At 44.3% G+C, this 25,954-nt stretch overlaps 1 protein-coding gene across 2 annotated transcripts; it reads left to right on the top strand.

Moving 5' to 3' along the window:
- The first annotated feature begins 776 nt into the window (after window positions 1-776).
- Window positions 777-25,421, top strand: VPS4B (vacuolar protein sorting 4 homolog B). Of its 2 annotated transcripts, XM_064160863.1 has the most exons (11): window positions 780-980; window positions 5,129-5,240; window positions 6,794-6,944; window positions 8,195-8,262; window positions 9,699-9,818; window positions 10,064-10,220; window positions 12,047-12,195; window positions 12,364-12,445; window positions 19,145-19,364; window positions 20,380-20,517; window positions 24,013-25,421. In XM_064160863.1, the coding sequence occupies exons 1-11, from the start codon at window positions 954-956 to the stop codon at window positions 24,112-24,114; spliced, it is 1,326 nt and encodes a 441-aa protein (XP_064016933.1). In that variant the 5' UTR covers window positions 780-953; the 3' UTR covers window positions 24,115-25,421. The 2 variants fall into 2 exon arrangements, with proteins under 2 accessions (XP_064016934.1, XP_064016933.1); XM_064160864.1 differs by lacking the exons at window positions 20,380-20,517; window positions 24,013-25,421 and adding an exon at window positions 19,751-20,360 and having other exon boundaries at window positions 777-980.
- Window positions 25,422-25,954: the final 533 nt, after the last annotated feature.

Raw genomic sequence — 25,954 nt, 5'->3', positions numbered from 1 at the left:
GATCAATCTGTACAGCAAGGTCACTTTACAGTAAACTGTAGTTTGTAACATGTCCCGAGTCACTTCCTCATATTCTTACTACCTCATTTTTATTATTCACAGGTTAAGACTGCACAGCTCATGGCTGCCTCTGAATTTATTGTGAACCAGTTGTGTTCAACACTTGCATCGGGTGCCACTGAGGGCAACTGAAGCTTGCAGATGGCAGAAGAGACGTATAAGAAAACTCCTCAAACTGAGCGTGAGAAGCAGAAGAAATAATTTCACCCCAAGCCTTAGCAACCACCGCAACACTCCCAGAGGAGCAACGCAACCAACAACTCCGCCTCCCGCCCCACCGGGGAGCTGCGGAACAGGTACGCATGCGCGGCTGTCTTGCGGCGGCGGGGCGGGACTCCTCGGCGGGGCGCAGGGCAGGGGCGGGGCGAGGGCAGGGGTGGGGCGCAGAGGGCGAGGCGGGGCGCAGGGCAGGGGTGGGGCGCAGAGGGCGAGGCGGGGCGCAGGGCAGGGGTGGGGCGCAGAGGGCGAGGCGGGGCGCAGGGCAGGGGCGGGGCGCAGAGGGCGAGGCGGGGCGCAGGGGGCGAGGCGGGGCGAGGGCAGGGGTGGGGCGCAGAGGGCGAGGCGGGGCGCAGGGCAGGGGTGGGGCGCAGAGGGCGAGGCGGGGCGCAGGGCAGGGGTGGGCGCAGGGAGCGAGATGCGCACCGGACAGAGGGCGGGACGGACGCTGGGCAGGGGCGGGACGCGGGGCGCTTGGGGCTGACCTGAGGCGAGGCGCATGGGGCGGTGCCCGGAAGCGGGCTGGTTGGTGTCAGGGGTGCGGAAGTGACTGCTTGAGGCCCGCGTTTCGGGTCTGTGCGTGGTAGGCTGAGGGGAAGAAGGGGAGCTTCATCGCCGGCAGTTGCCGGCTTACGCCCTCTCCTTCAGTTCTTCCTCTCGACCTCCGCTGCTCTGCTATGGCGGGCAACAGCGACAACCTGCAGGTAGAGAGACGCTGACCCTTCCGGGGCGGGGAGGGCTCTGCCGGCGGTGGCGGACGGGTGGCAGCGGGCAGGGCAGAACGGAGTTGGGGGTGTTTCCGCCGCCTGGCTGCCCGCGAGGTGTCCTGGGCCGGGCAGGGCGACAGGGAGCACCAGTACGCCCTGCTCGCGGGACCGGGGACACCAGTGGCGGGGACACCAGTGGCGGGGACACAGGCTGCCGGTTCCGGAAGCGGCTGTGGAGAGGAGACAACCTGGGTCTGAGAAGTAGCGGGCCAGAGGTTAATCCCCTCATCGGCGCTGGTCTCTGGCGGCCGCAGCTGAGGCCCTGGAGAGGGGACAGGTACCTGCCGGGCAGGCGGTCGCGTCAGCCTTGCGAGACGTTGGGGCAGCGGGGCCTGGTGACCACTGTCGCCTCCTGCGGTCTAGTTGCGTAGTTTGCCTTAGGTTACTTCTAAGGCTGCTGACAGTAGGAAGTCTTTGCCTGCTCGTTCCTTCTTTTCAGTTGTGTTAAGCCTCCGTTGGAGATGTAGAATCTGTTCTGCAGTTGGTTGGCAAAACACACAGAAATGACCTGCGTTAAAAATAACCATGTTTAATTCAGCTTTTTTTGAGCCGCGATCACTTCTGTGAGCTCGTTACAGCCACGTAACGATTACACTGCCAAAGCAAGGGGAGATAGCACAGGGCCCAAAGCGAGCGGGGGGAGTATGGAAACTTTGAATGCTGACTTTCTTTCTGAGGGTGATTTTCATTCAAGTGATGTTGTGGCTACTAAGTGTGTAGTGACTAGTTGGAAAGGTGAGATCAAGGCCTTCGAATGAATTTGTGGTCAGTAGGACAAGGGAGGTTATTCTTCCCCTGTACTCAGCACTGGTCAGGCCACACCTTGAGTCCTGTGTCTAGTTCTGGGCCCCTCAATTCAAGAGAGATGTTGAGGTGCTGGAACGTGTCCAGAGAAGGGCAACAAAGCTGGTGAGGGGCCTGGAACACAAACCCTGTGAGAAGACACTGAGGGAGCTGGGGGTGTTTAGGCTGGAGAAGAGGAGGCTCAGGGGCGACCTCATTACTGTCTACAACTACCTGAAGGGAGGTTGTAGCCAGGTGGGGGTTGGCCTCTTCTCCCAGGCAACCAGCAATAGGACAAGGGGACACAGTCTCAAGTTGTGCCGGGGAAAGTATAGACTGGATGTTAGGAGGAAGTTGTTCACAGAGAGAGTGATTGGCATTGGAATGGGCTGCCCAGGGAGGTGGTGGAGGCACCATCCCTGGAGGTGTTCAAGCAAAGCCTGGATGAGGCACTTAGTGCCATGGTCTAGTTGACTGGCTAGGGCTGGGTGCTAGGTTGGACTGGATGATCTTGGAGGTCTCTTCCAACCTGGTTGATTCTATGAATTTGATTAAGCTAGCAAAGGAAAGGCTGATAAATACAGTTTGTGCGTGGCAGTGGATAGTCAGAGCTTGCTGTTCATACAGCTTTCTAATAAATGGTTTCCTGTTTGAGAGCAGTGTTCTTCATCACAGTTACAGGCTGATCTGACAAAGTACTAGAGAATCTAATACCCAAATAGAATGAGAGATTTTACTACTGTCTACTAGCTTTGTTTTATCTGAGTATTTGGATAGTGGCAGGAATATCTGTACTGGAATGCCTGATGAGAACTTCTTGATGCAGTTAACGCACAGCACCTTGCTCCCTGACGTTGCCACAAGCATCTTGAGCATACTGGCAGTGCTTAGGAAAATAAATCGACTGAATGTGGGAAAATACGTGTGGGGGGTCACAAAAAAAATTAATTAGTGTTAGTGTGTGTTAGTTAACTGCCTAACCCACTGCCTTTGGGCCCCTCAATTCAAGAGGGATGTTGAGATGCTGGAGCGTGCCCAGAGAAGGGCAACAAAGCTGGTGAGGGGCCTGGAGCACAAATCCTATGAGGAGAGATTGAGGGAGCTGGCCCTGTTTAGCCTGGAGAAGAGGAGGCTCAGGGGTGATCTTATTACTGTCTACAACTACCTGAAGGGGCATTGTAGCCAGGTGGGGGGTGGCCTCTTCTCCCAGGCAACCAGCAATAGAACAAGGGGACACAGTCTCAAGTTGTGCCAGGGTACGTATAGGCTGGATGTTAGGAAGAAGTTCTTCCCAGAGAGAGTGATTGGCATTGGAATGGGCTGCCCAGGGAGGTGGTGGAGGCACCGTCCCTGGGGGTCTTCAAGCAAAGCCTGGCTGAGGCACTTAGTGCCATGGTCTAGTTGATTGGCTAGGGCTGGGTGCTAGGTTGGACTGGATGATCTTGGAGGTCTCTTCCAAACTGGTTGATTCTATGATTCTATGACCTAGTCATGCGGACTGACCGTTTTAATCGTCCTGAAGCGGTATAGCATTTCAAGGAGCGAAATGTAATAGAGCAGTAAGTGCCTAAGAGGAAAGGAATAACAGCAATACCAACAAATCCATAGGCCAGTGTGTGCAGTACATGGCTTAGATCACAATTTTATTTGAAACTGCCTCAGCAAATCAATTAAAAATGAATCCTTAACTCACAGAATTGTCAGGGTTGGAAGGCACCTCAAGGGTCATTTAGTTCCAGCCCTCCTGCCATGGGTAGGGACACCTCACACTAGATGAGGTTGCCCAGAACCACATCCAGACTGGCCTGAAAAACATCCAGAGATGAGGCCTGCGCTGCCTGTCTTGGCAGCCTGTTCCAAAGTCTCACCACCCTCACAGTGAAGAACGTTTTTCTCATGTCTAATCTCCTCCCTTAGCTTGGATCCATTCTTCCTAGTTCTGTCACTCCCCAACACCCTGAAAAGTACCTCACCAGCTTTCTTATAAGCTCCCTTTAGATACTGAAAGACCACAATACAGTCTCCTTGAGACTGAACAACCTCAACTCCCTTATCCTGTCCTCATAGGAGAGGTGCTGCAGCCCTCTCTGATCATCCTCCAAGAACTTCTAGAACTTTTCTTGTGGTTTGGTTACATTCTATCTGGTGGGTTTTATTCTCTCCTCCCACAGAACTTCTCACTTGGATAGCAAAAAACCTTCTAGAGAAGGCAAAGAAATGGCCTTTGAAGACATCTCCCAGGATAGGGTTGGCAGGTCAATAGTTTGTTTTGTGCTTCCTGTATTGGCTGTACTGTAGACATCAGCTGTAGTTCCAGGGCGTCTGGGTCTGTGTCCTAGGCTTGAGCCACAAGCTGTCCACAGCAAAAGGACAGAAAGGTATTTTACTCCAAAGGAGTAAAATAAAAACACTTGCACAGAATTGGAAATTAAGTGGGTAATACTATATACAAAATACATATAAAGGCATTAAGGGAAAAGGAATATATATACACTAGTCAATCTGCCTTGGCCCAGTTCTCCACTTGGGCCTGCCAGGCTGAAACCTTCCAGAGACTTCCAAAACCTCTCCCCAAAACCCCTTTCAGCCTTAGCAGGCCCAAGAACAGGCTGAAGTGCCCAACTCCCCCCCCCTCCCCCCTTTGCCTAGGTCTACCAGGCCTCAGTGCTTCCCCACAAACCAGTGGCATAGCAAAAATTAGCCACAGCCAGGAGAAGGCCTCTCTCCCCCACAAACCAAGAGATAACAGCTGCTGCTTAGTGCTCAGAGAAGAGAGGGCAGAGAGAAGGGGTAGGATTGGTTGTGATGTCTGATTATATAGGGGGATACAGGAAAGGAAAGTAGAATAACAGTTTTTAATATCCTGTCTGTTGCCCTAAGACTTGCTGGTCCCTGGAGGACTTTTATCTCTGTGGTAGGACAATTTGTCCTAAACCCACAACACTCTGTGATTAAAAAAACCCAAAACTTAGAATGGATTTCCAAAATTTGCCATAACAAATGCTGAAGATTGGTAAGGAGAACTACACAAACCAGTAGTAGTTCCAACTTACTACAGAGAGTCTTGTTCTTCTCACTTTTCTGTATCCTAGTAAACTCCAGCAGTGTGTCAATCACCAGTCATGAAATGATAGAAGTATCACATCATTTATGAAGCACCACCTAAGACTTGCAGTCAGTTGCCTTCCGCTTTTTGGGCTTAAGTACCGAAGAACAGAAAAAACTGACCATCTAAACCCAGACAGAAGCAGCTTAAAATTTCTCTTTGATTGTGTAAAATTAATTATTTGCTTGTGTTACAGAAAGCAATAGGCCTTGCCAGTAAGGCAGCACAAGAAGATAACGCAGGAAACTACGAGGAAGCCTTCCGCTTGTACCAACAAGCTGTGGAATATTTTCTCCATGTTGTCAAATGTAAGTGTAATGTGTTGTATGATTCAGTATAGAATTTAGTAGCCAAAATGCAGAGCAGCCTCCTGTTTTGACATCAGTGTTATAAATTTTACTTTCAACGTCAGTTAATGCTTGCTAATTGCAGTTTAATTAAGGTTGTTCATTTTGTAGCTTTTTACTTTTTCTGTATTGAGTGCTTGCTCTGTTTCCAGTTTTTAAATTTGTATTTTGGTTTAGATTTTTTTTTTAAGAGAGGAAGGCAGGGGCTTGTTGTCTGTCCTCTGGACTTTTGTTAGCAGTGTTTTGACCTGAGTTCGGCACAAAGAAGTGTGACAATCAGTGCAGGAATCCCTGTCTTTCTCTTGTGCTGAAACCCATCTATTACACAAGAAGCTTTTGCTGTATCTATGGAGCATTTTTTTTTTGACCCTCAACTTGTGCTGCTTGCCGTTGTACAACCTCTCTGCTGGCATTGTTTGCTCCTTAATGTCATAGTCTTGATGTTCCTCTTGGCTAACAAAATGTTTGAAATGAATTTGTATGCCGTATTTTTTCTTTACTTTCCATCTTCTCGTTGTTTTATGCATTTTCACATTTTTGTCTACCTTCTGTCTTATGTCCAGTGTTCATGTGCAAGGAGTGGGCTTTCTTAATGCAGCTCAGCGCTAACCTGAGTGGACTAGGGTTGCTCACCTGATATAAGTGCACTTACAGATCTCTATGATTTAGAAAAATAGTAATTTTTTTATAGTTGCTTAGGACAATTTTTGTGTATCACTTTCTATCCATTTATATCCAACTGACTTAATCAAAATACCACTTTCTGTGCTTTGGGCAATACTGATGTGCTAGAACAGTGTGGCTGTTAAACCTCATCTAACTCTTTTGTATGTTTTATCTTTTGGTGTTTTTTTTTTGTAATATGAATATCTTTTAAAATTAATAGGCTATGGAAAAAGAAAAGTTTGCTTAGCACAAGCAGCTTCTTGATGAGCTGTTTTACAAAAGGAGTTAATACGGTGTGTAGCAGCCTGAAAAGCTGCCAGTGTCATTGTCTTCAATCCTTTACAGTCAGATTTTAAACCAAAGCAGTGTTCAAATGTATATTTAATTTCTGGTATGTGATGACATCTTTCCTATCACTTCTTTCCATGATATAGTGGAAAAATAGTTCAGAGCATCGTATAATCTTAGAGGTTGGAAGGGACCTCCAGAGATTGAATCCAACCCCTCTGCCAAGGCAGGATTGCCTTAGGGTAGTTTGCACAGGAACTCATCCGGGCAGGTTTTGAAAGTCTCCAGCGAAGGAGACTGCACAGCCTCTCTGGGCAGCCTGTTCCAGGGCTCTCTCACCCTCACTGTAAAGAAGTTTCCCCTCATGTTAAGGTGAAACCTTCTATGTTCCAGTTTGTAGCCGTTGCTCCTTGGCTTATTGCTTAAGATGGTTAAGTGGCACATCCTGAGAGACGCATGTTGATGAGATATAAATAAGATGGAGATTTTTAGGTTTGTTTTCTGATTGATGCATATGTGTTTTGCTCTTAAAAAAGCATTGTTTCTCTTCAAACTCTTAGATGAAGCACAGGGTGATAAAGCAAAACAGAGCATTAGAAAGAAATGTGATGAATACTTGGACAGAGCAGAAAAGCTGAAAGAATATCTGAAAAAGAGAGAAAAAACTGCACCAAAACCAGTTAAAGAGTCTGGTCGTACTGATGGAAAAGGGTATGTTTTTGGAGAAGGTAAAGCAAAATACTTCTTAAACTCAGCTTATTCTGAAATTCAACTTTTTGAGGATCATTTTAAGTAGTGTTTTTGAAATATTTCAGGTGACTGCTGATGCTGAAATGTAATGAACTGATAAAAGGAAAATAACATGAATTAGCACCATGGGCATTTCTGTGCTTGTCTACTAGAATGTGTCAACATTTGCATAGGGAATTTTACTGAAGAATGAAAGCTGTTTCAGGCTAACATGTGATTATTTGATTTAATGACAACAAGCCAAATGACCCGTAAATTTTTTATGCATTTAAATATTAACTAGAAAATACATTCAGATTACTGATTGCTGGGGCTGAAGTTTGATCTGCCTCACACTTGGTAAGAAGTGCAAAGCTCTCTACAAGGTGAAATTCAGTAATATGGACCGAATAGCTCTAATGCCTTGCTGGTGTCTGATACGTCTGCTGCTTTGCTTTTATTAGATTTGGTTTTCTTTTTGCATGTCGGAGCTGAACAAGCAGAGCCTCTTTTCCATTTGCTACTGCTTCAATGGAGACAGGAAAGAGGAAGCGTTCAGGATGATACCTCCTGGTGGAATTGGCCTTTTCAGCAGGGCTGAAGAGCTAGAGTTGCTCAGTTGTCTCTTTCCCTGATTTTCAGTCTCTTTCATTGTCTACTTGTCTCGTCAGTTTTTATTTTTTGAGCTGTACTATGTTCTGCTTGTTTATAGTAGAAGGAATTGGTAGTATCACAGAGGTTACCTGTATTTTAACAACCTCCCTTCTAGTTGTTCACTATGCAGTCTCTTTTTCATTCTTTAACTTCCAGTTTTCTTAGCTCTGACAAGATGAGGATGTACAGTTTCATAGTACAAAATGGACTTGACCAAGTCTTGTTGCAGTTCCAGATAGGGAACAAGTGCCAGTGTCTACAAATAAACCATTTTAATGCTTCCAAGTTGCTCTTGCAAGCCCTTGCTTTTGTTTAAACGATGGCTCAGAGGCTGTAGAAGTGTTTTAAGAGGGCTCAGGTGCATAAGAGGAAGCAGAAGTGGTGAGGAGAGTGAATTAGAACATGGTGTAGAAAAATAGGAGTACAATGAAGTAAACTTGTAGATACCTGAAGGCAAAGGTTTCTTTCATTCTTCAGTCTAAAGGCTCTTCTGCCCTGTATTCTGGTTTTTATCCCAAGAGAGGATAAATACAATATCCTATTGTATTTTAATATTTTTTTCCTTGTTTACAAATCAGGAATGACAGTGATGGGGAAGGGGAATCAGAGAATCCTGAAAAGAAAAAGCTGCAGAATCAACTTCAAGGTAATTTTGGAGCATCCTTTTCCTTAAATAGGGGTGACTTCAGTCAAGCCTGTATTTTTACTACCTAATATTATGGGTCAATTTATATCTGTAAGTGGCTCAACTGGTATGTACTCTTCAAATATAAAAGCATGAAATTATACAAGGGCTATGTTGAACTGCATCTTCTATATCCTGTGCTTTGTGTTAAAATGGTATCATTTATCAGCACTTTCCAAAAGGAAGAAGCTGCAGGATCCTAGGTAGCTATAGGCTAGACTGAACCAGTTTTTTTTTTCACTTGTAAGTGCATAGTAGTGTTGCCTGGAGCCTAAGGTAACAGACACCATACAGATGCTTAGGGTAGGCACAACCATTTTCTCAGAAGAGCTTGTGCTGACCATTAGGAGTTGAGAACATAAATTCTTATCTGTTTACAGTAATGAGCAGCATTACTTGAAATCACTTCAGAGAGTTCTGAAGGCAGAAGGTGAAAGTGTCAAGAAAATAGCTGGTGAAAGCCAATTGTGAAATTGCAGGAAGCTTTTACAAAGAAATAGAGCAAGTAAAACTTCCAGTGCTTTTGAGTACTTGGATAATAAACACTGGGTTGGTTGGCATTTGTTCGTCTGAGAAGGTTTCTTTTACCTTTTGAATTTGCTGTGACTTAGAATTACAAGATGTAATATTCTGTTAGTATCTCAGATCCACCTTGCCCCATCTAAAAGCAATCAAGAAAAAAGTCATTTTTAGCATGTCGGATTAACCAGTCTGTACTATGAAGAAAGGCTAAATTATTATAACTCAGCTGGCTAAAATCAAACTGAATTTGTTGGCTGAGCAAAGTGAGAGTTGGTGATAAACTTTCAGAGAATGTGGCTAGACTAAGAATATACTTCTGCAGCTAAACAGGCTCCATACAACCTTTATGACACTTTCAGCCTTAGCTCCCAGATTCAGTAGATGGTACGACTGCTGCATGTCTGGAGATACCCAACAAGCTGCTTAATCTTCTAGAGAATCTTCAAGTCCTGGGCTGGTGCAGCTACATTGCTTCCCCTGTTTAAAATGAAATCTCAAATTTTGGGGTAATACAGTGGTGGTTTAGTGAGGAGCTGGCACCTGGGTACCTTTTAGGAAAGGTACTCCTGTGTGCCTACTAAACACATTTGCTGGTCGGTTGTGGACTGGTTTTGACCATTGCAGGACTTCTCCTAATTCTCAAGTGTCCGTGGTTTAGTGTGCTAAAACAATGTGACAGACTTCAGCAGAAATAACATCCATCTGACTAATAGTGTTCAGTGGTTTTATATCTATTTGCAACTGTCTTGGTTTTATTTACTGTGGATGTAGCCTTAGATTTCTTAAAGTTTTGGGTTTATGTTGTTTTGTTTTTTTTTTTCTGAAGTGGAATTGGAGTTATGGAAATCAATAATGTGTACAATCTTTTCTTACAGGAGCAATTGTTATGGAACGACCAAATGTCAAATGGAGTGATGTTGCTGGCCTTGAAGGTGCCAAAGAAGCACTGAAAGAAGCAGTGATCTTGCCCATTAAATTTCCACACCTGTTTACAGGTCAGTCAGAATTAAAGCATTTATTTGCTATTGGCCAGGCAGGACCAGCACCGAGGTCTGAGAAAAGTGTTAGGCCAATGGATTGGAGGCTCAAGCTGAGCTCTTAGCAGAAATTGTGATCCATCTAACAGAGGTTTCACGTAGGTAGACATGGAAAACCTCTGTGCGAGTTAGAGGGGCTTCATGAGTAAAATAGATTCAGTCTTTCTGCAGTATTTCGAAGTCTACTGATTTCTCTCTTGCAGGAAAGAGAACACCCTGGAGAGGAATTCTTCTGTTTGGACCACCAGGAACAGGGAAGTCTTATTTAGCAAAAGCTGTGGCAACAGAAGCCAACAACTCCACGTTCTTCTCCATATCTTCCTCTGACCTTGTCTCAAAGTGGCTGGGTGAAAGTGAAAAGTAAGTTTGAATTGCCAGAGACCTAGGAAAACTTCAGCAAGAAGAAATTAATACAAAGCTAGACAAGTTTGTGTAAAGAAACTGAATTTGAGGGAGGAGTCAGGTATTTAAAAAAAAACAAATCTCAGGTGTTTCTATGCTTCATGCTGCAGTGCCATATAAAGATACTGAACTCAGCTGTGATTGCACACATGAGTTTGGAGGTACTCTGCCTCTTGGCATCTCCCCAGTTATCTATCCCAACAATTGTGCTGTTAACACATGGCATTTCTTTCTTTTTATGGTGGTGTTCTTTATCCTGTTTCACCCAAAATCTGTAAGACATAGGAGACTTTAAAAACAGGTTAAAGGACAGGAGCAATACGTGGAGAAGACCAGGAAGACTAATGTGACGTGCAAGCTTCCATCTAGAAGTGTAGGAGTAGCTCTGTCTAGGCTTCCAATGGAGAATGCCTGTATTAAAAGGCTCTGGGTCTGTTGTGCAGAAAGGACTTTAATGTAGTGATGAGAATATGTACCAAAACCATGCTTTAATAGTTTCAAGTATGGAACAACTGAGCAACACTATTTCAAGTTGATAGGATGAGAAGGAAAAGCCACTGGATAAAGTGTTTGAAATTTTGTTTTTTTTCCCCTCAAAGCTGGAAATCTTAAGGCTACCTTTCTTCTTTTGCAAAAGGAATAAAGAACTGACATTTCGTTTGGCTTCATGTGAGACTATTGCCTGAGATTTAGTGCTGCCAATGTGAAGAACTTCCCAGCATGTCCCCTATTTATTTTCCTTTTTAACTTAGTAAAATGTGTTAAAAAGACATGTCTAGTTTTTTTGGGTGTTTTTTGGCAAGCCAGTTTTTCTTGCCATATAAAAGATCCTCAGTAAAGTTGTATAACGTAATGTGATAGTTTAGGTGTTACCTGCCTCCCCCACACTTTGAAAAATCACCCAGACTAGGCTCAGTGGCTCTGGAAATTGAATGAAGCTTTATATTTGGAGCTTAGCAGAATGTACAAGCAGATATTTACTATATATATATATATATACAGTTATATACAGAATTATACAAGGTAAAAGATGTAATACAGAAACACAACAGCCCTCCCAGAAACCTGAGTCCCCAGGAGGGCTCTCAACCACCTTTCCACCTTCTCACACCTCTCTCCCTTACCCCCGAGATCTTGCCTTATGCCCAAGGACGATTGGAGGGTTGGCCAGGGAGGTTAGGAAGCAGATGGATTTAGTCACACAGACAGCAGGTTAGGTTAGAGAGAGAGATGCAGCCAAAAGCCCAGACAGAGAGCGTCTGTGTTACCTATATTTACATTCTTGTTCTTGCACATCTCCACAAGCCTATGAGTGAAGTAGACATCTCCACTGTTTCCTTCTCACAGCCTGTAATCTAGTTCTTCTCACCAAAACATTGTAGCTAGCTTCAAGCTAGCACAAGTGAATATGTGTTATTTCTTTAAAAAAAGTCTAATCTGATTAGGTTTCAAATGTTAAATGAGAGAAAGCCATGTTCTTCTGAATCTCTCTAGAGTGGTGGCTGTGTAGAGCTGTCTTGTAGAGAGGCAAACTGAAAAAAGGCATTTTGTTGCAAACCTATGCCTGGACTACTGTAAAGTGTTTCACCTCCTTCTATGCTATGCTGTCTCACTTAGTATAATGCTGAGTCTCAGAGCTTGGAAAAATGTTGTATCTTCGAGTAGCTTTATGTTAATACTTCTGTGTTTTTAGCTTTCTCTAAAGGAAGTGACTGTATCAGAAGTTAGGTGGGTTTCTTCTGATGTGATCAGTGAGATAACTGAAACTGTTTCCTTCTGTCAAGATTAGTGAAAAACTTGTTCCAGCTTGCTAGAGAAAACAAACCTTCTATTATCTTCATTGATGAGATTGATTCCCTCTGCGCGTCAAGAAGTGAAAATGAAAGTGAGGGTGCTAGACGGATAAAAACAGAATTTCTAGTCCAGATGCAAGGTAAGTTTACTTGATTATCAGTGGGAGGAATTAGGACACAAACTTTAAGCACAGCTTGCAACGAGAACATTAAAAAGATCTGCAGTTCCACCCTGACAAATTTTGATGGCATTTTAAACATAAGATACTCATTGTCTAAACAGTGGAATTATTTCTGCTCTGATACAGGAGTTGGTACTAACAATGAAGGAATCTTGGTCTTAGGAGCAACAAACATACCCTGGGTTTTGGATTCTGCTATCAGGAGAAGGTATGATGATTTTTTGGTTTTTGTTCTTTTTTTCATGGTATAACATTTGCAATAGTAAGGGTTCAGTCTGAGGGTCCTACTTAAAGTAGTAATCCAGTTCATGTTTGCAGACATGGCTAATGCACAGCTCTGTTCCATGAGATGGACTGAACCAAACAAGAGGCAATGGCCTCAAGCCGCAGCTGGGTAGGCTTAGACTGGACATTAGGCAACATTTTTTCCCAGCAAGAGTGGTCAGGCATTGGAATGAGCTACCCAGTGAGTTGGTGGAGTCACCAGCCCTGGATGTCTTTAAAGTCATTTGTCTGTGGTGCTTGGGGATCTGGTTTAAGAGTGAACTTTGCAGAGTAGGGATATCGGTTGGACTTGGTGATCCTGAGGGTCTTTTCCAACCGGAATGTTTCTGTGATTCTGTGGAATTAATATCCCCTTTCCTCTTTAAAGAGGTTGCTGTACTGGGTTTAGCTAGGGCAGAGTTAATTGTCTGACAAGAAATTGGGAGGGGCAACAGCCAGGATAGCCAGCTGAACCAGCCAGTGAGATATTCAGTGCCATAGTGACTCATGCCTGCTGCACAAGGGTTGTTTTATATCACTTCCTCTATTACTTCTTTAGTATTATTTTTGTTCCTGTTGTTTCTTCAGTCTTTATGTTCTGTTAAACTCTTCCAATCTCAATGCACAGGGCATAGAATTTTGCATTTTGCTCTCAATTTTTCTTCTGTCCCGCCACAGGGGGCGAGAGCACAATGCGTGAGCCACTGTGTGGCACTCAGTTGCTGGCTGGATCTAAGCCAGGACAGTTCTTTTTGGTGCCAAATATGGGGCAGAAACGATTGAGCTAATGAAAAATCTGAAATTACATTAAAACAGATTTGTAATATACAGATTTTATGTTAAGTAACTCTTGTTTGCAGTGTTTGTCCATATCTTTTCAGGGTTGTGCTATGTAAATCTTTAGTACTCTGTGTATTCCCTGTGCTGATGTTTATTGTCTCAGGAAATGGATGAGGTCTATCATATTGCTGTATTTAATATTGTCAAGACATGATAGTAGCATGGTCATGAGGGTAAGGGGACATTTATATGTGGCATTGTTGTTCATTAATAATCTTAATCTATGGTGAAACAGGGGAGGACACTTTCCTCAGCTTGGAAAAAATTTGAACACCCTCAGGATGTCCAAGACAAGCTTGTTCTTGTTGCTACACCTTCAGATTGTGTCCTAGGTCATTATTAGGGTTACAGAATTTTTTCCTGAGAGTCCTACCCAGAGATCTGCCCCAGGGCTAGATAGTTCTGAGGGCCAGGGTGTGTGGGAGCATAGGACTGTGCTCGCCTCCAACGTTTTGGAATTTCACTCCTGAACAAGTGCAGAATCCTGACCAAATATTTAAATATTTGGGAAGAGTATGTTGTCAACCTGGCAATTCCCAAGAGACACAAACTACTGTGATGTGCTGGGGTTTTGCCCATATCTACTGAGCCCTTCTCAACACTACTCAATGCCCTTACAGGGAAGGCGTGGTCACTGGACATAAAAAACTGCAGCTGCACCAGAGAGCCAGCCTGTGCCAGTGCTGGTCACCCCTATACAGGAAAATAAATACACAAGCAAATCACTTTGTTTCATGAGGAACAGCAATGAACCAGGACCATCACAAGAACAGGAGGAAGAGCCAGGGGTAATCACTTGATCTATCTCTGAGTGAGCTGTGAGCTATGTGAAAATTTCAGCTGCCATCCAGGTGAGCACATGATCATCTGGCTGCTTCAGTGCTGGAATAATAGCCTGGAATTAGAGGGCGGGCAAACCAAGCACCTGGGATCCCTGTCTAGGCAAGGGGACATCCCCAAGGTGACTGCAAAACAGGCAAGCCCTAAGCTTCTGAAAGTGATTTCTGTCAAGCATGAAGGAAGGTTGCCCCTTCAAGGAATAGGTTGCATGTCACCTAAGCAAGTGGAGCCACCATGGAGAGAGGTATCCAGTACCTGAGGGAATTGGCTGTGCTGGAGGTGATTTATAATGGTCGGAATTCAGATGCAGTCACCCACAGATCCAGAGGAAGTCCAGTGTTAGCCACCCATGTGGCATCTAGGAAGTGCATCACTGGCATACGCCAACTTGTTGGCAGTAGTGTCCTGAAAGGATGATAGGGACAAACTGTGAATGAATTATCTGGCCAGCTACAGTAATATGAAGGCCTGCATTTCAGCTTTAAAGGACTGCTCCTCACCTGTATAGTCCTGTATTTTAGCTATTAAGTGGGGGTGGTGCACTGCCCAAGGGAGAACATATGGGTGGCACACATCATGGGGGTCTCTGTGGTTTTGCCTACATGACCATGGAAAGGACATGGAGGAGTGGAATAGAAACCCCATTTTACTCATAACTGCTTGAGTATGCCAGCTGCGAAGGGAAACAGTCACAAAAGGACCTCTTCCAAGAATAATGCCACTGCAATTTCCAGTGGGAAATTACTCAGAGCAGACAGGCTGGATCTTGCTTCTGATCCTCTTGGGGGGACTTCTAAATCATATTTCCAAGGAGTGAGTGATTCAGATCAGGATTAGAGGGGCCTTGCCTCCAGGCTGGTGGAGGAAAGAGATAACGAGGTTTACTGCTGCCTATGGATCTTACAGCCTAGCATTTCAGACCCACAGGATAAGACTCTACTATATACTGGTGCACAGTGTACCCTAATGCCATCAAGCTACAGAAGAGTGGAACCCATCTAAATTTCTGGGGTGACAGGCAGATCCTAACAGCTAAGTGTACTGGAAGATGAAGTGAGTCTACCCCATAAATATGAGGTCTAAACACCCATGTAACTGGCTCAGAGGCCTCATGCATCCTTGGTATAGACTGTGTCAGAGAGGGTGTTTCAGGGATCTCAAAAGGATACCAGTGGGCCTTTGGTATAGCTGCCCTGGAGATGGAGGGAAATTAAACAGATGTCCATCTTGCCTGATCTCTCTGAGGACCCTTCTGTGATAGGGGTTGCTGAGTACTGAAGAGCAGCAGGTGCCAATTGCTACTGCAGTGGTGCACCAATAGTGATACTGCACCAGCCAAGATTCGCTGATTCCCATTATCAACCAGAGAGCCAAGGGGTGATCAGCAAAACTCACCCTCCAACAGCCCCATATGGCCAGTGCATAAATCTCATGCAGACAGATGTTAGACTAAGGTGGTCTGAATGAAGTTAAGCCAGCAAAGAGTGCTGCTGTGCTGGGCATGCCAGAGCTTCAACACCAGCTGGAGTCAAGGGCAGCTAAGTGGTACAGCTGATACCAGTAATGTGGTGTTCTCTATTCCTGTTGCACCAGAGTGTAGCCACAGTTTGCTTTCACCTGGAGGGTCATCCAGTATACCTGGAATTGACTGCCCCATAGGTGTAGTTCCACCATTTGCAACGGACTGATCCAGACTGCATCGGAACAGAGTGGAGTTCCAGAATACCTACAGTATATTGGTGGCATCATTGTATAGGACAACACAGAAGAAGCTTTGTGAAAAGGAAGAAAACAGTCCAGATGCTTCTAAAGCCTGGTTTTGCCATCAAATGAAGTAAGAGCAAGGAACATACTTAAGAGATCCAGTTTTAGGAATCAAATGGTAAGACCAAAACAACAGCAGCTATGCCACCTACCAATAAAAAGGAAACTCAGTATTTCTTGGGTATTGCGGGTTCCTGGAGGATGTATGTCCCAGACTACAGTCTGATTGTGAGCCCTTTCTATCAAGTGACCCAGAAGAGGAACAGTTTTTGGCAGGGCCTTGAGCAGTGACAAGCCTGTGAACAAATTATAACAGAGATTGTGCATGCAGTAGCCTCCAGGCCAGTCCAGGCAGGACAAGATGTTAAAAGTGCTCTCTATGTCGCAGCCAGGAAGAAGGGTCATACCTGGTGAATCTGCACTGCAGCAGGAAGAATCATACCTGGTAGTAAGCAGCTGGGTAGACCCAAAGCCAACAGCAGTTTGGAGTTGGGGATACAAAGGATCTGAGGCCAACTGTGCTCCAATTGAAGAAGAGATACTGGCAGTGTATGAAAGAGTTCACACTATCTTGGAAGTAGTTGGTACTGAAGCACAGCTCCCCCTGACACCCTAACTGCTGGTGCTGGGATGCATATTCAAAGGGAAGGTTTCCTCTATACACAAAACAGCTGATGGAGTTAAATGGGTTGCAATGATTACAGGACAGGCTTGAGTGGGGGATGCTAGCCACCCAGGAATCTTGGAAGGGATCACAAACTAGCCAGAGGGCAAAGATTTTGAGGTGTTGCCAGAGAAGGAGGAGATAACAAGAGCTGAAGAGGCCCAGCCATGTAACAACCTGGCAGATAATGAGAAGTGATGTGCCCTGTTCACTGATGGCTCCTGTCACACTGTGGGAAAACATCAAAGGTAGAAGGCTGCTGTGTGGAGTCCTAAACAAAGCTGCTGAAGGAAAGGTGAATCTAACCAAGCCATTCAACTGGCTTTAGATATTGTTGAGCAAGATCTCTATACTGACTCACAGATGGTGGCAAATCCCTTGTGGGAGTGGTTACAGTAATGGAAACAAAGCAACTCTCAATGTAGAGGTAAACCCATCTGGGCTGCTGAATTATAGCAAACTATTGCTGCTCAGGTAGAGAACCTGGTGGTGAAAGTATGTCATGTGAATGCCCATGTGCTCGAGAGTTGGGTCACTGAAGAACATCAGAACAGCCAGTTGGGTGCATCAGGCTGCCAAGACTGAAGTGGCTCAGGTGGATTTGGACTGGCAATGAAAGGGTGAGTTGGTAGATCCATGACACCGCAGGTCATTGAAGAAGGGATGCAACACATAGATAGGCTTGAGACCGAGGGGTGGACTTGCCTATGGACCCCACGGCTTCAGGCAAGCAAGCCAAGGGGCTAAAGCCTCTCTGATATTGAGGGCAATGATTAAAATACAAACATTGAGAGGCCTGGCAGAGTGACTACTTCACGCTCCCAGAACACCACCAAGGCAGGTGCTTACAATGATGGGAGCATCCACTAGGTGGCTGGAAGCTTATCCTGTGCCCCATGCAACCACCTTAACCTCCCCTTACCAACCCTGGTCAGCAGAGGAGGTGGGGGGTAGCCGTGCCAAGGTTCAAATAATCCTCTTGGAGTAAATGAAGGTGAAACGAGGCCGGACAGCTGATGAACTGGGTTTATTAGATTGAACTGGAGCAGAGGGGGAATAGGAGGGAAAAGCACTGGGGAAAATCCCTTCAAAGAGAAGGGATATCGCCGTTGCCGTGGCTTGACGATGGTGGCATTGTCGCAGGCGCAGTTCCAGGTTCCTCAGCCGGGGAGAGCAGGACCGTGCCCTGCGGCTTGTCCCCCGGCTGCAGGCTGGGGGGGAGAGCCGAACGGAGCTGCGGGCAGCGGTACAGGCTGCCTGCCGCAGAGCCCTCTAGGCACGCAGGCAGCAGCAGGAAGGCAGAGCTGTGCCACCTGGATTGGCCTGAGCAGAGTGCTGGGGACGCAGGGCTGTGCCATATGGCCGCGGCCGCTGTCATCTGCCGAGGCAGGTAGAACACAAGCCGGGGAAGCTTAACCATGAGAAGCTGTTATATTCTGGGTGTTAGCTTGTAGTAGTATTTATGAGAATAGGTTGTTGCCTCAGGGATTTTTTTGGTGTTTTCTTTGACGGTGGTTGGGTTTTGTTTGAGAGTTTGTTTGTTTTCCTTAGAGGTTTGTAATACTGAAGCTGCTTCTAGTGGTGTTAGAACAAACAATATGCTGGTTTGGTTTTTGAAGAGCAGACAGAATATAATTTTACCCCCCCATAAGAGTAAAATAAACTGCTCTCAAATTGGAAAGAAATGCAGAATTGTTAATCCAAAAGATACAGAGAAACACAGAACATGTAAATCCTTAATCCCTAATTCACGTACAGAATACATGAGAATCCTCTTAAACCTTCACCTAACCTGCCTAAACCATAAACCCCAGTGCCTCTGCCACCCTGGGGCCTAAACAAGCCAAAACTGCATGCGTGGAATTAGTCAAACCTCTGCAGAGAATAAACACGTCTACTTGCCATGCTACCAGATAAGGGGTTCCTGATGGAGAGAGCTGGTATGAGAGAGCAAAAGAGAACAAATTGTCCTTGATGCCAATCTATAAAGACATAGCAGAATTATGGGATTGCTTAGTCTGGAGAAGACTGAGAGTGTCTTATCAATGTATATAAATATCCGAGGGATGAGTGTCAAGCAGATGGGGCCAATCTCTTTTCAGTGGTCAGTAGCAATAAGCCAAGGAGCAACAGCTGCAAACTGGAACATGAAAGGTTTTGTCTCAACATAAGAAACCTCTTTACAGTGAGGGTGACAGCACTGCAACAGAATGCCCAGAGAGGTTGTGGAGTTGTCTTCTCTGAAGACTGTCAAACCCCATCTGGATGCATTCCTGTACAAACTACCCTGGGTGATCCTGCCTTGGACTTGATGATCTCTGGAGGTTCTTTCCAACCTCTTAAGTTCTGTGATTCTGTGAATAACAACATTACCATTTTCTGATTCCACCTCTTGGACTGTCTAGTCCCTGAAGGATTTTTGGACTCTGTGGTTCTTAAGCCTATAATGTACTTGCCTAAGCTGCTTTCTGCTGTTCACCTTGCACAAGCTACCATCTGTGGAACACTTTGGTCTTTTGTCTTTTTTCAAATCAGGTTTGAGAAGCGAATTTATATTCCTTTACCTGAAGAACATGCCAGGGCTGCAATGTTCAAACTTCACCTTGGGTCTACTCCAAATCTCCTAAAGGAAGCAGATTATCGAGAGCTTGGAAGGAAAACTGATGGCTATTCTGGTGCAGACATAAGCATCATTGTACGGGATGCACTGATGCAGCCTGTTAGAAAAGTGCAATCAGCTACTCACTTCAGAAAAGTAAGTAAGAGTCAGAAAATCTTTTGAGGTATTTCATCTCTGAGAACAATATTAATTGGAAAATCCCTTGCAAGTAAACTGACTTTGGTTTTGAGTAATAACTGCTTATGAAAGTCCTTTTTGTCAGCTGGGGAGAACTTGGGTATTTCTTTCCCTGTTTTGTTTTTCCTTTTTTCCTTCCCCCTAGTCCTGCCAGAAGTCTGATGGAACTAGATTCTGGGTACTCAAGCTGTTTAAACCAATTTCTGGTCACTCTTAACGTTTCTTAGTTTAAAAAGCAGTGAGTTTGAAGTTTGGGAACATTACAGAGGTGCTCTTTTTCTCAATCAGATTATGTGGTCCTTCATGATTTTCTAGCATTTTTAAATCCATGTGTTGTCTTTCAGCCTTTGTTTATCTTTCCAATACCTTTGGATGTGTGATGCTTCAGGTAAAGACAAAAGGCAATCAAACTGTGGTCCCAGATAACACGTTGTAGAAAGAGAAGTGACACCTGGGCTGGCTTGAGTCCGTCCCTGTGGCTGGAAAACCGTGATGGTTGCTGAACTCCCACTAGGTGGCGCTGTTTTCAATCGAGTGCTGCTCAGGCGCCGTCAGAAAGAGGTGCTCAGGACTTTGTAGTGTGGTATGTCAAAGTCTGAATCCCCGACTCTGGCTTCCCAACTTGAAGGACATTCAAGAATAATTACCGAGATGTTTTTTTAAAGAAATCTGTTAGCCAGTGATGAATGAACTCCCAAAGTGACCAGAGGCTAGCTCCCCTACCATGTTAGTTTTCCACAGAAGTCCTCAACCTTAGGAGGAAGCTTGATAGGAATTTAAGTATCTGTCCACAGCTGCATGTTCTCAAAACGAGTGATGCCAGTATATGGATGCAGCTTCTCTTTCACAGGACACATCTTCCCAATGGCTGGGGTATCTGCATAAAATCAAGGAATCTTTTTGCTCTGATGATGTTCTTCAGCTTCTGTTTTTGTCTTTAACTCCTACAAACTGAGTGCTTTTTTGTTTTTAGGTAAAAGGACCATCAGTATCTGATCCAAAAACAACGGTCGATTTGTTCACCCCTTGCTCTCCAGGTGCACCTGGAGCCATAGAAATGACATGGATGGAGGTGCCAGGTGATCAACTACTAGAGCCTCATGTTTCCATGGTATGTGTTCTTGTGTAGTATTTCCTTCTTGCTTTGCAGGGCTCTGAAAGGACTTGAGGTGTTTTGGGTTGTTGTTTTTTTCAAATGGTTTTACAAGGCAATTGGATGAGTTGGTTGTTTTCAGAAATACTGACTTGCCAGCTAACATTTGAGTTCCCAGTAGACAGCACTACAATATGGCATGCTTGTGAAAAAGCCAGCTCTTCATCCCTGATAAGCATTTCTTTCTCACTGTCCTTTCATCTACAGACAGTATCTGGCTCCTACATTTGTTTTTTAGTAATCTAAAACCTTCAGGATCTCTATTCCATGATATGCTTCCTTCACATCACTCTGTAGTATTGATAATGATACTGAGAAATGGAAAATTATATTCAGTATAAATTGGGAAGGGATGTGCTGTAGGTAAATATTGCCCATGAAATGGAGTCCATGATCTCTAAGGTCCCTTCCCGCCTAAGCCATTCCGTGACTGACTTATGTACAAAATGTAAAGAGATCAAGGGTGTAATGGTAGGTTTGGATGAATTTCATCACAGATAATACAGCTCTTTCAGCTGTTCCTTTATGCATGTTAAAGTATTTGCTTTGGTTTAGGGAATAATAATAATTGAATGTCACTTCCTCCAAGCCCAAGCTAGGTGTGTTTCCTTGAGTAAAAAGTCAGGTAGACACGCTAGGAGAGCTGCATGGCTGAGCAAGGAGCTTCTGAAGGAAATCTCATGGAAGAAAGAAACTTGCAGTTCATGGAAGAAGGGACTTGTCACTTGGGAGAGCTATAGAGAAGTCATCAGGGCATGTAGGAAGGCAACAAGGAAGGCCAAAAGCCCTCTTAGAACTAAAACTGGTAAAGGAGGTAGAAGAGAACAAGAAGGGCTGCTTCAAATACATCAGTAGTAAAAGGAAGAATAGGGAAAGTGTGGGCCCACTGCTGAATGAGGTAGCAGCCCTGATAGCTGAGGATGCAGAGAGGGCAGAGTTGCTGAACACCTTCTTGCTTCAGTCTTTACTCTCGATACCAGCCCCTGTGAACTCCAGTCCCTGGATGAAGGAGAGAAAGCCTGGAAGAAGGAGCTCTCTCCACTGGTCAGTGAAGACTGGGTTAAGGATCAGTTACACAAACTGAATATTCACAAGTCCTTGGGCCCCGATGAGCATCCTGCTCTTGCTAAGGGAGTTGGATTCAGTGATCTTCAGAGGCCACTTCCAATCCCTAACATCCTGTGAGCAAAAGATGCCATTTTAAACCAATTGAAATTGTGTTTCACTGCTTAAAAGAAAACTAAGCACAAAATTACTATATTTTTGTTTGTTTGTTTTCCTCAAGAGTGGAAAAAGAAGATTCTGAATGTTAAGTAGAGTGCTTGAGGAAAAGACATGATTACAGATCTCTGCTGCTGTAAAAGCAGTCCTGTAATGAATGAAAGAAACCAGTGTATTTCATGGACAGCACAAACCTTTCAAACACTGCTTTGTGGATGTAACCACCACTATATTGCAGAAAAGTCATCTCTCTGCATGTTTGCATAGTGAAGAAGCCCCATAGGATGTACGCAGTTGCCAGGCCTGCCCTAAAACTTCTGCCTGCATGGTCCTAGCAGATTTTTAATGACTCTTCCCTGGAATTAAAAACTCCTTGTGTGCTCCTAATGGTACTTGACATCTGATGCCCTAAAGTTGCATGGCCAGGTGTTTCAGTGTCCAAAACCATTTCTTCTCCTTAAATAGATCAGGCTTCAATTCTTTCTAAGCAAGGTCTCTCCAGTCTCGTGAGACAAATCTAAAAGTCTACAGAATCATCCTATTAACTTTTAGTAATACCCATTTTTTACAGTAACATGAGGTGGTGTAGGCATCTACTTTTTCCAGTGTCTTTTGCAAGGACTTGGTCTCTTCTCCCAGGCAGCCAGCAACAGAACAAGGGGACACAGTCTCAAGTTGTGCTGAGGGAGGTATAGGCTGGATGTTAGGAGGAAGTTCTTGCCGGAGAGAGTGATTTGCCACTGGAATGGGCTGTCCACGGAGGTGGTGGAGTCACTGTCCCTGGAGGTGTTCAAGAAGAGACTGGATGAGGCAGTTGGTGCCAAGGTCTAGTTGATTGGATAGGGCTGGTTGATAGGTTGGACTGGATGATCTTGGAGGTCTCTTCCAACCTGGTTGATTCTATTACTTGATTGGTTTTCTTTCCCCATTTTATTCAGAGAGTGTTTTAGTGCAGCTTCCAACTTCACAGACCTGCAATTTTTCTGAAGTCCATTTTCTAGTATCTAAATGGCTATCTAGGAAATTGACTGGAGAGAGAGAAAATACTGCTCATGAGCAGTAAAACTTTGCTAAAGATTCATCATAAACTACTGTTGTAGACTGTGGGACTATGAAGGGTAAATGAGACTATCTGATTATTTTCCACTTCAGACTGCTGTAGTTAAAGACTTGGTGAAATCAGTGAGAACAAAAAGGAAGATCAGTTCTTTTCAGTAAAAAGAGATTAATAGAACTGGAATAGATGAGTGGCATAAAACTAAACTAAAGGTTGTGATTATGAATCATAGGGTCTATAGAATATACTGGGTTGGAAGAAATCTCTATAGCTTGTCTAGTCTAACCCCCATGCAGTAATCAGGGACATCTCCAACTAAATCAGATAGCTCGGAGCAACATCAAGCCTAGCCTTGAATGTCTTCAGGGGTGCGGCCTCCACCAGGTGCCTGAACAATTTGTTCCAGTGTTCACTACCCTTATAGTAAAGAACTTCTTCCTAGTGTCCAATCTACATCTACCCTTCTCTAGTTTAAAACCATTTCCCCTTGTCCTTGTGCTGCATGCTTTTGTGAATAGTTTTCCCCAGCTTTCTTGTAGGCCCTTTCAGGTACTGGAAGGCTGCTATGAGGTCTCCCCAGAGCCTTTTCTTTTCCAGGCTGAATAACCCCAACTCTCTCACCCTGTCTTCATAGGAGAGGTGTGCTGGCCTTCTGTTAATTTTTGTGGCTTTCCTCTTGACTCACTCTATCAGGTCCATGTCTTTCTTGTGTTGGGAGCCCCAGAATGAACAGTATTCCAGGTGAAGTCTCACAAAAGCAGAGCAGAGCAGCAAAATCATCTCTCTTGACCTGCTGGCCACACTGCTTTTAATGCAGCCCAGGATGCAGTTTCCCTTTTGGGCTGCAAGAGCTTCTCATCCACCAGCACCCCCAAGTCTTCTCCACAGGGCTGCTTTATACCACATCATCCCCCAGCCTGTATTAGGAATGAAAATTGTTCTGACCCAGGTGCAGAAGCTTACACTTGGCCTTGTTGAACCTCATGAGGTTCACCCGGGCCCACTTCTCCAGCTTGTCCTCTAGGCAGATGTCTTTAAGGCTTAAAGTTTTGTGCAAATAAGAGCTCCCCTATGGTAATCTTATTTTTAATGGGCTTTTTAAGAGTGTTTGTCTTGTCAACAACATTATTAGTGGTACTTGTCTCTGAAAACACTTCCTCTTTCTTTCCTGACAGGACGATATGCTCAGGTCGCTAGCTAACACAAAACCAACAGTTAATGAACAGGACCTGGAGAAGTTAAAGAAGTTTACAGAAGACTTTGGGCAGGAAGGTTAAACCAAAGATACATGTGGAGCACAAGAACCTCTTTCTTTCTTAAGTATTCTCGTGTCTCTATTGATGGCACTTGAGATAAGTACCAATAAAATCACTCCTTTCTTACTTTGCAGAAGGAATAGGAGGTACCTTTGCAAAGACTCTCAAGCCTTTTGTACTGTATTGTTCTGCTCAGACGTCTATTAAATGTCTTTTATTGAAAAATAATATGGAAACACAATTTTAGGATGAGACAATGCAATGTCATAGTGTCTATTATAGTCCAATTTTAGATATTTTACTACACCTGCATATATTGAGTTTAAAAAGCCAAGCAGGCTCAAAACTCCCCTTTTTTTGTTGGGTGTTTTCAGTATCAATCAGCCTACATATTAATTGCTCTCATTTCACTTAGGAAAACACAACAAAATTTGCTAATGAAGCACACTGCCAAGTGTGGGTTTGCTATTAGCAAGAAAGAAAACACTGTGAGGATAAGACTACATGGGCCAGTACTGTGTGGTACTTTAAATACTGATGATACTGTTACTTGGCTTTTTCTGCTATGCTGTGTTAAAATTTTGCTTTAAACAGCAAGGTTTTACACTCTTTAGTAGCTGGTCCACACTGCAACTATGCAGTTGATTAAATGCAATTATCCTGGAATGTTTTGCTGCCTGTTGGTTCGTTGGGGTTTTGTTTGTTTTTTTTTCGTTTTAGGGGATGGGGTTGTTTTTGTTGTTGTTTGTTTGTTTGTTTTTTCCTGATTGATCTTTTTTAAATTTAAAATTAAGATTAAAAATGAAATTGCTTTTAATATACCTTCTTGCAGGAGTCTGAGTAAAGTTAGAAGAAAGCATTAATAATAACCTCTTCAGATTCCACAAGTCAAAGCTGGCAAAGCATAGATAATCTTTAGAGAATGTATGGGGAGGTATTTTGGGCATATTTTGACATGTGAGGAAACTTCAGCAGATGTTTTAGATGCAGATTTTGCAGTGATAGATTAGCTCAGCACCTCACTGATGACCATTGCCTGTGGGTTACATCGATTTAGTGCTGAAACTTTTGAGAGAAGGCTGGCACTTTGCTATAGAAGTAGCACTTCCATTGATCTTTTTTCTGTAGAACTGAGAATTGACATGTGCCTGAATGTTAACTTACAACACTGTGGTGTCAGCATTGAGTTTGTGCCTTGTAAGTTTGCACTGGCTGTACATATGAGAAATCATTAGGATTACCTGGAGTACTTCTCTGTCCCATTGTCATTGTACAACCCAGTCCTGCATCAGCTTTGTTTAACTTGCATTAAAAAATAATGATGCACATTTTTGTGTGTGTGGATGTTATATGTACATAGACAAATGGATGATCAGCTGCTGGTGGGCTTTGGTTTCCTTTCTGTGCGTACTTTGTGTGTTTTATAACTCACAGGATGGGTGAGATTTGGTGGGGTTGTTTAGCCTAGAGAAGAGGAGGCTCGGGGCTGACCTCATTGCTGTCTACAACTACATGAAAGGAGGCTGTAGCCAGGTGGGGTTTGGTCTCTTCTCCCAGGTACCCAGCAATAGAACATGGGGACACAGTCTCAAGTTGTGCTGGGGGAAGTATAGGCTGGATGTTAGGAGGAAGTTCTTCACAGAGAGAGTGTTTGACATTGGAATGGGCTGCCCAGGGAGGTGGTGGAGGCACCATCCCTGGAGGTGTTCAAGCAAAGCCTGGATGAGGCACTTAGTGCCATGGTCTAGTTGACTGGCTAGGGCTGGGTGCTGGGTTGGACTGGATGATCTTAGAGGTCTCTTCCAACCTGGTTGATTCTATGATTTAAAGGAAGTAAAATGTTATGGCACAACATCAGATA

The sequence above is a fragment of the Pogoniulus pusillus genome, chromosome 21, assembly GCF_015220805.1.
Source record: "Pogoniulus pusillus isolate bPogPus1 chromosome 21, bPogPus1.pri, whole genome shotgun sequence".
Classification (NCBI taxonomy): Eukaryota; Metazoa; Chordata; class Aves; order Piciformes; family Lybiidae; genus Pogoniulus; species Pogoniulus pusillus.
The sequence above is the reverse complement of the archived record's forward strand: the minus strand, read 5'-3'. Positions and strand labels throughout refer to the sequence as shown.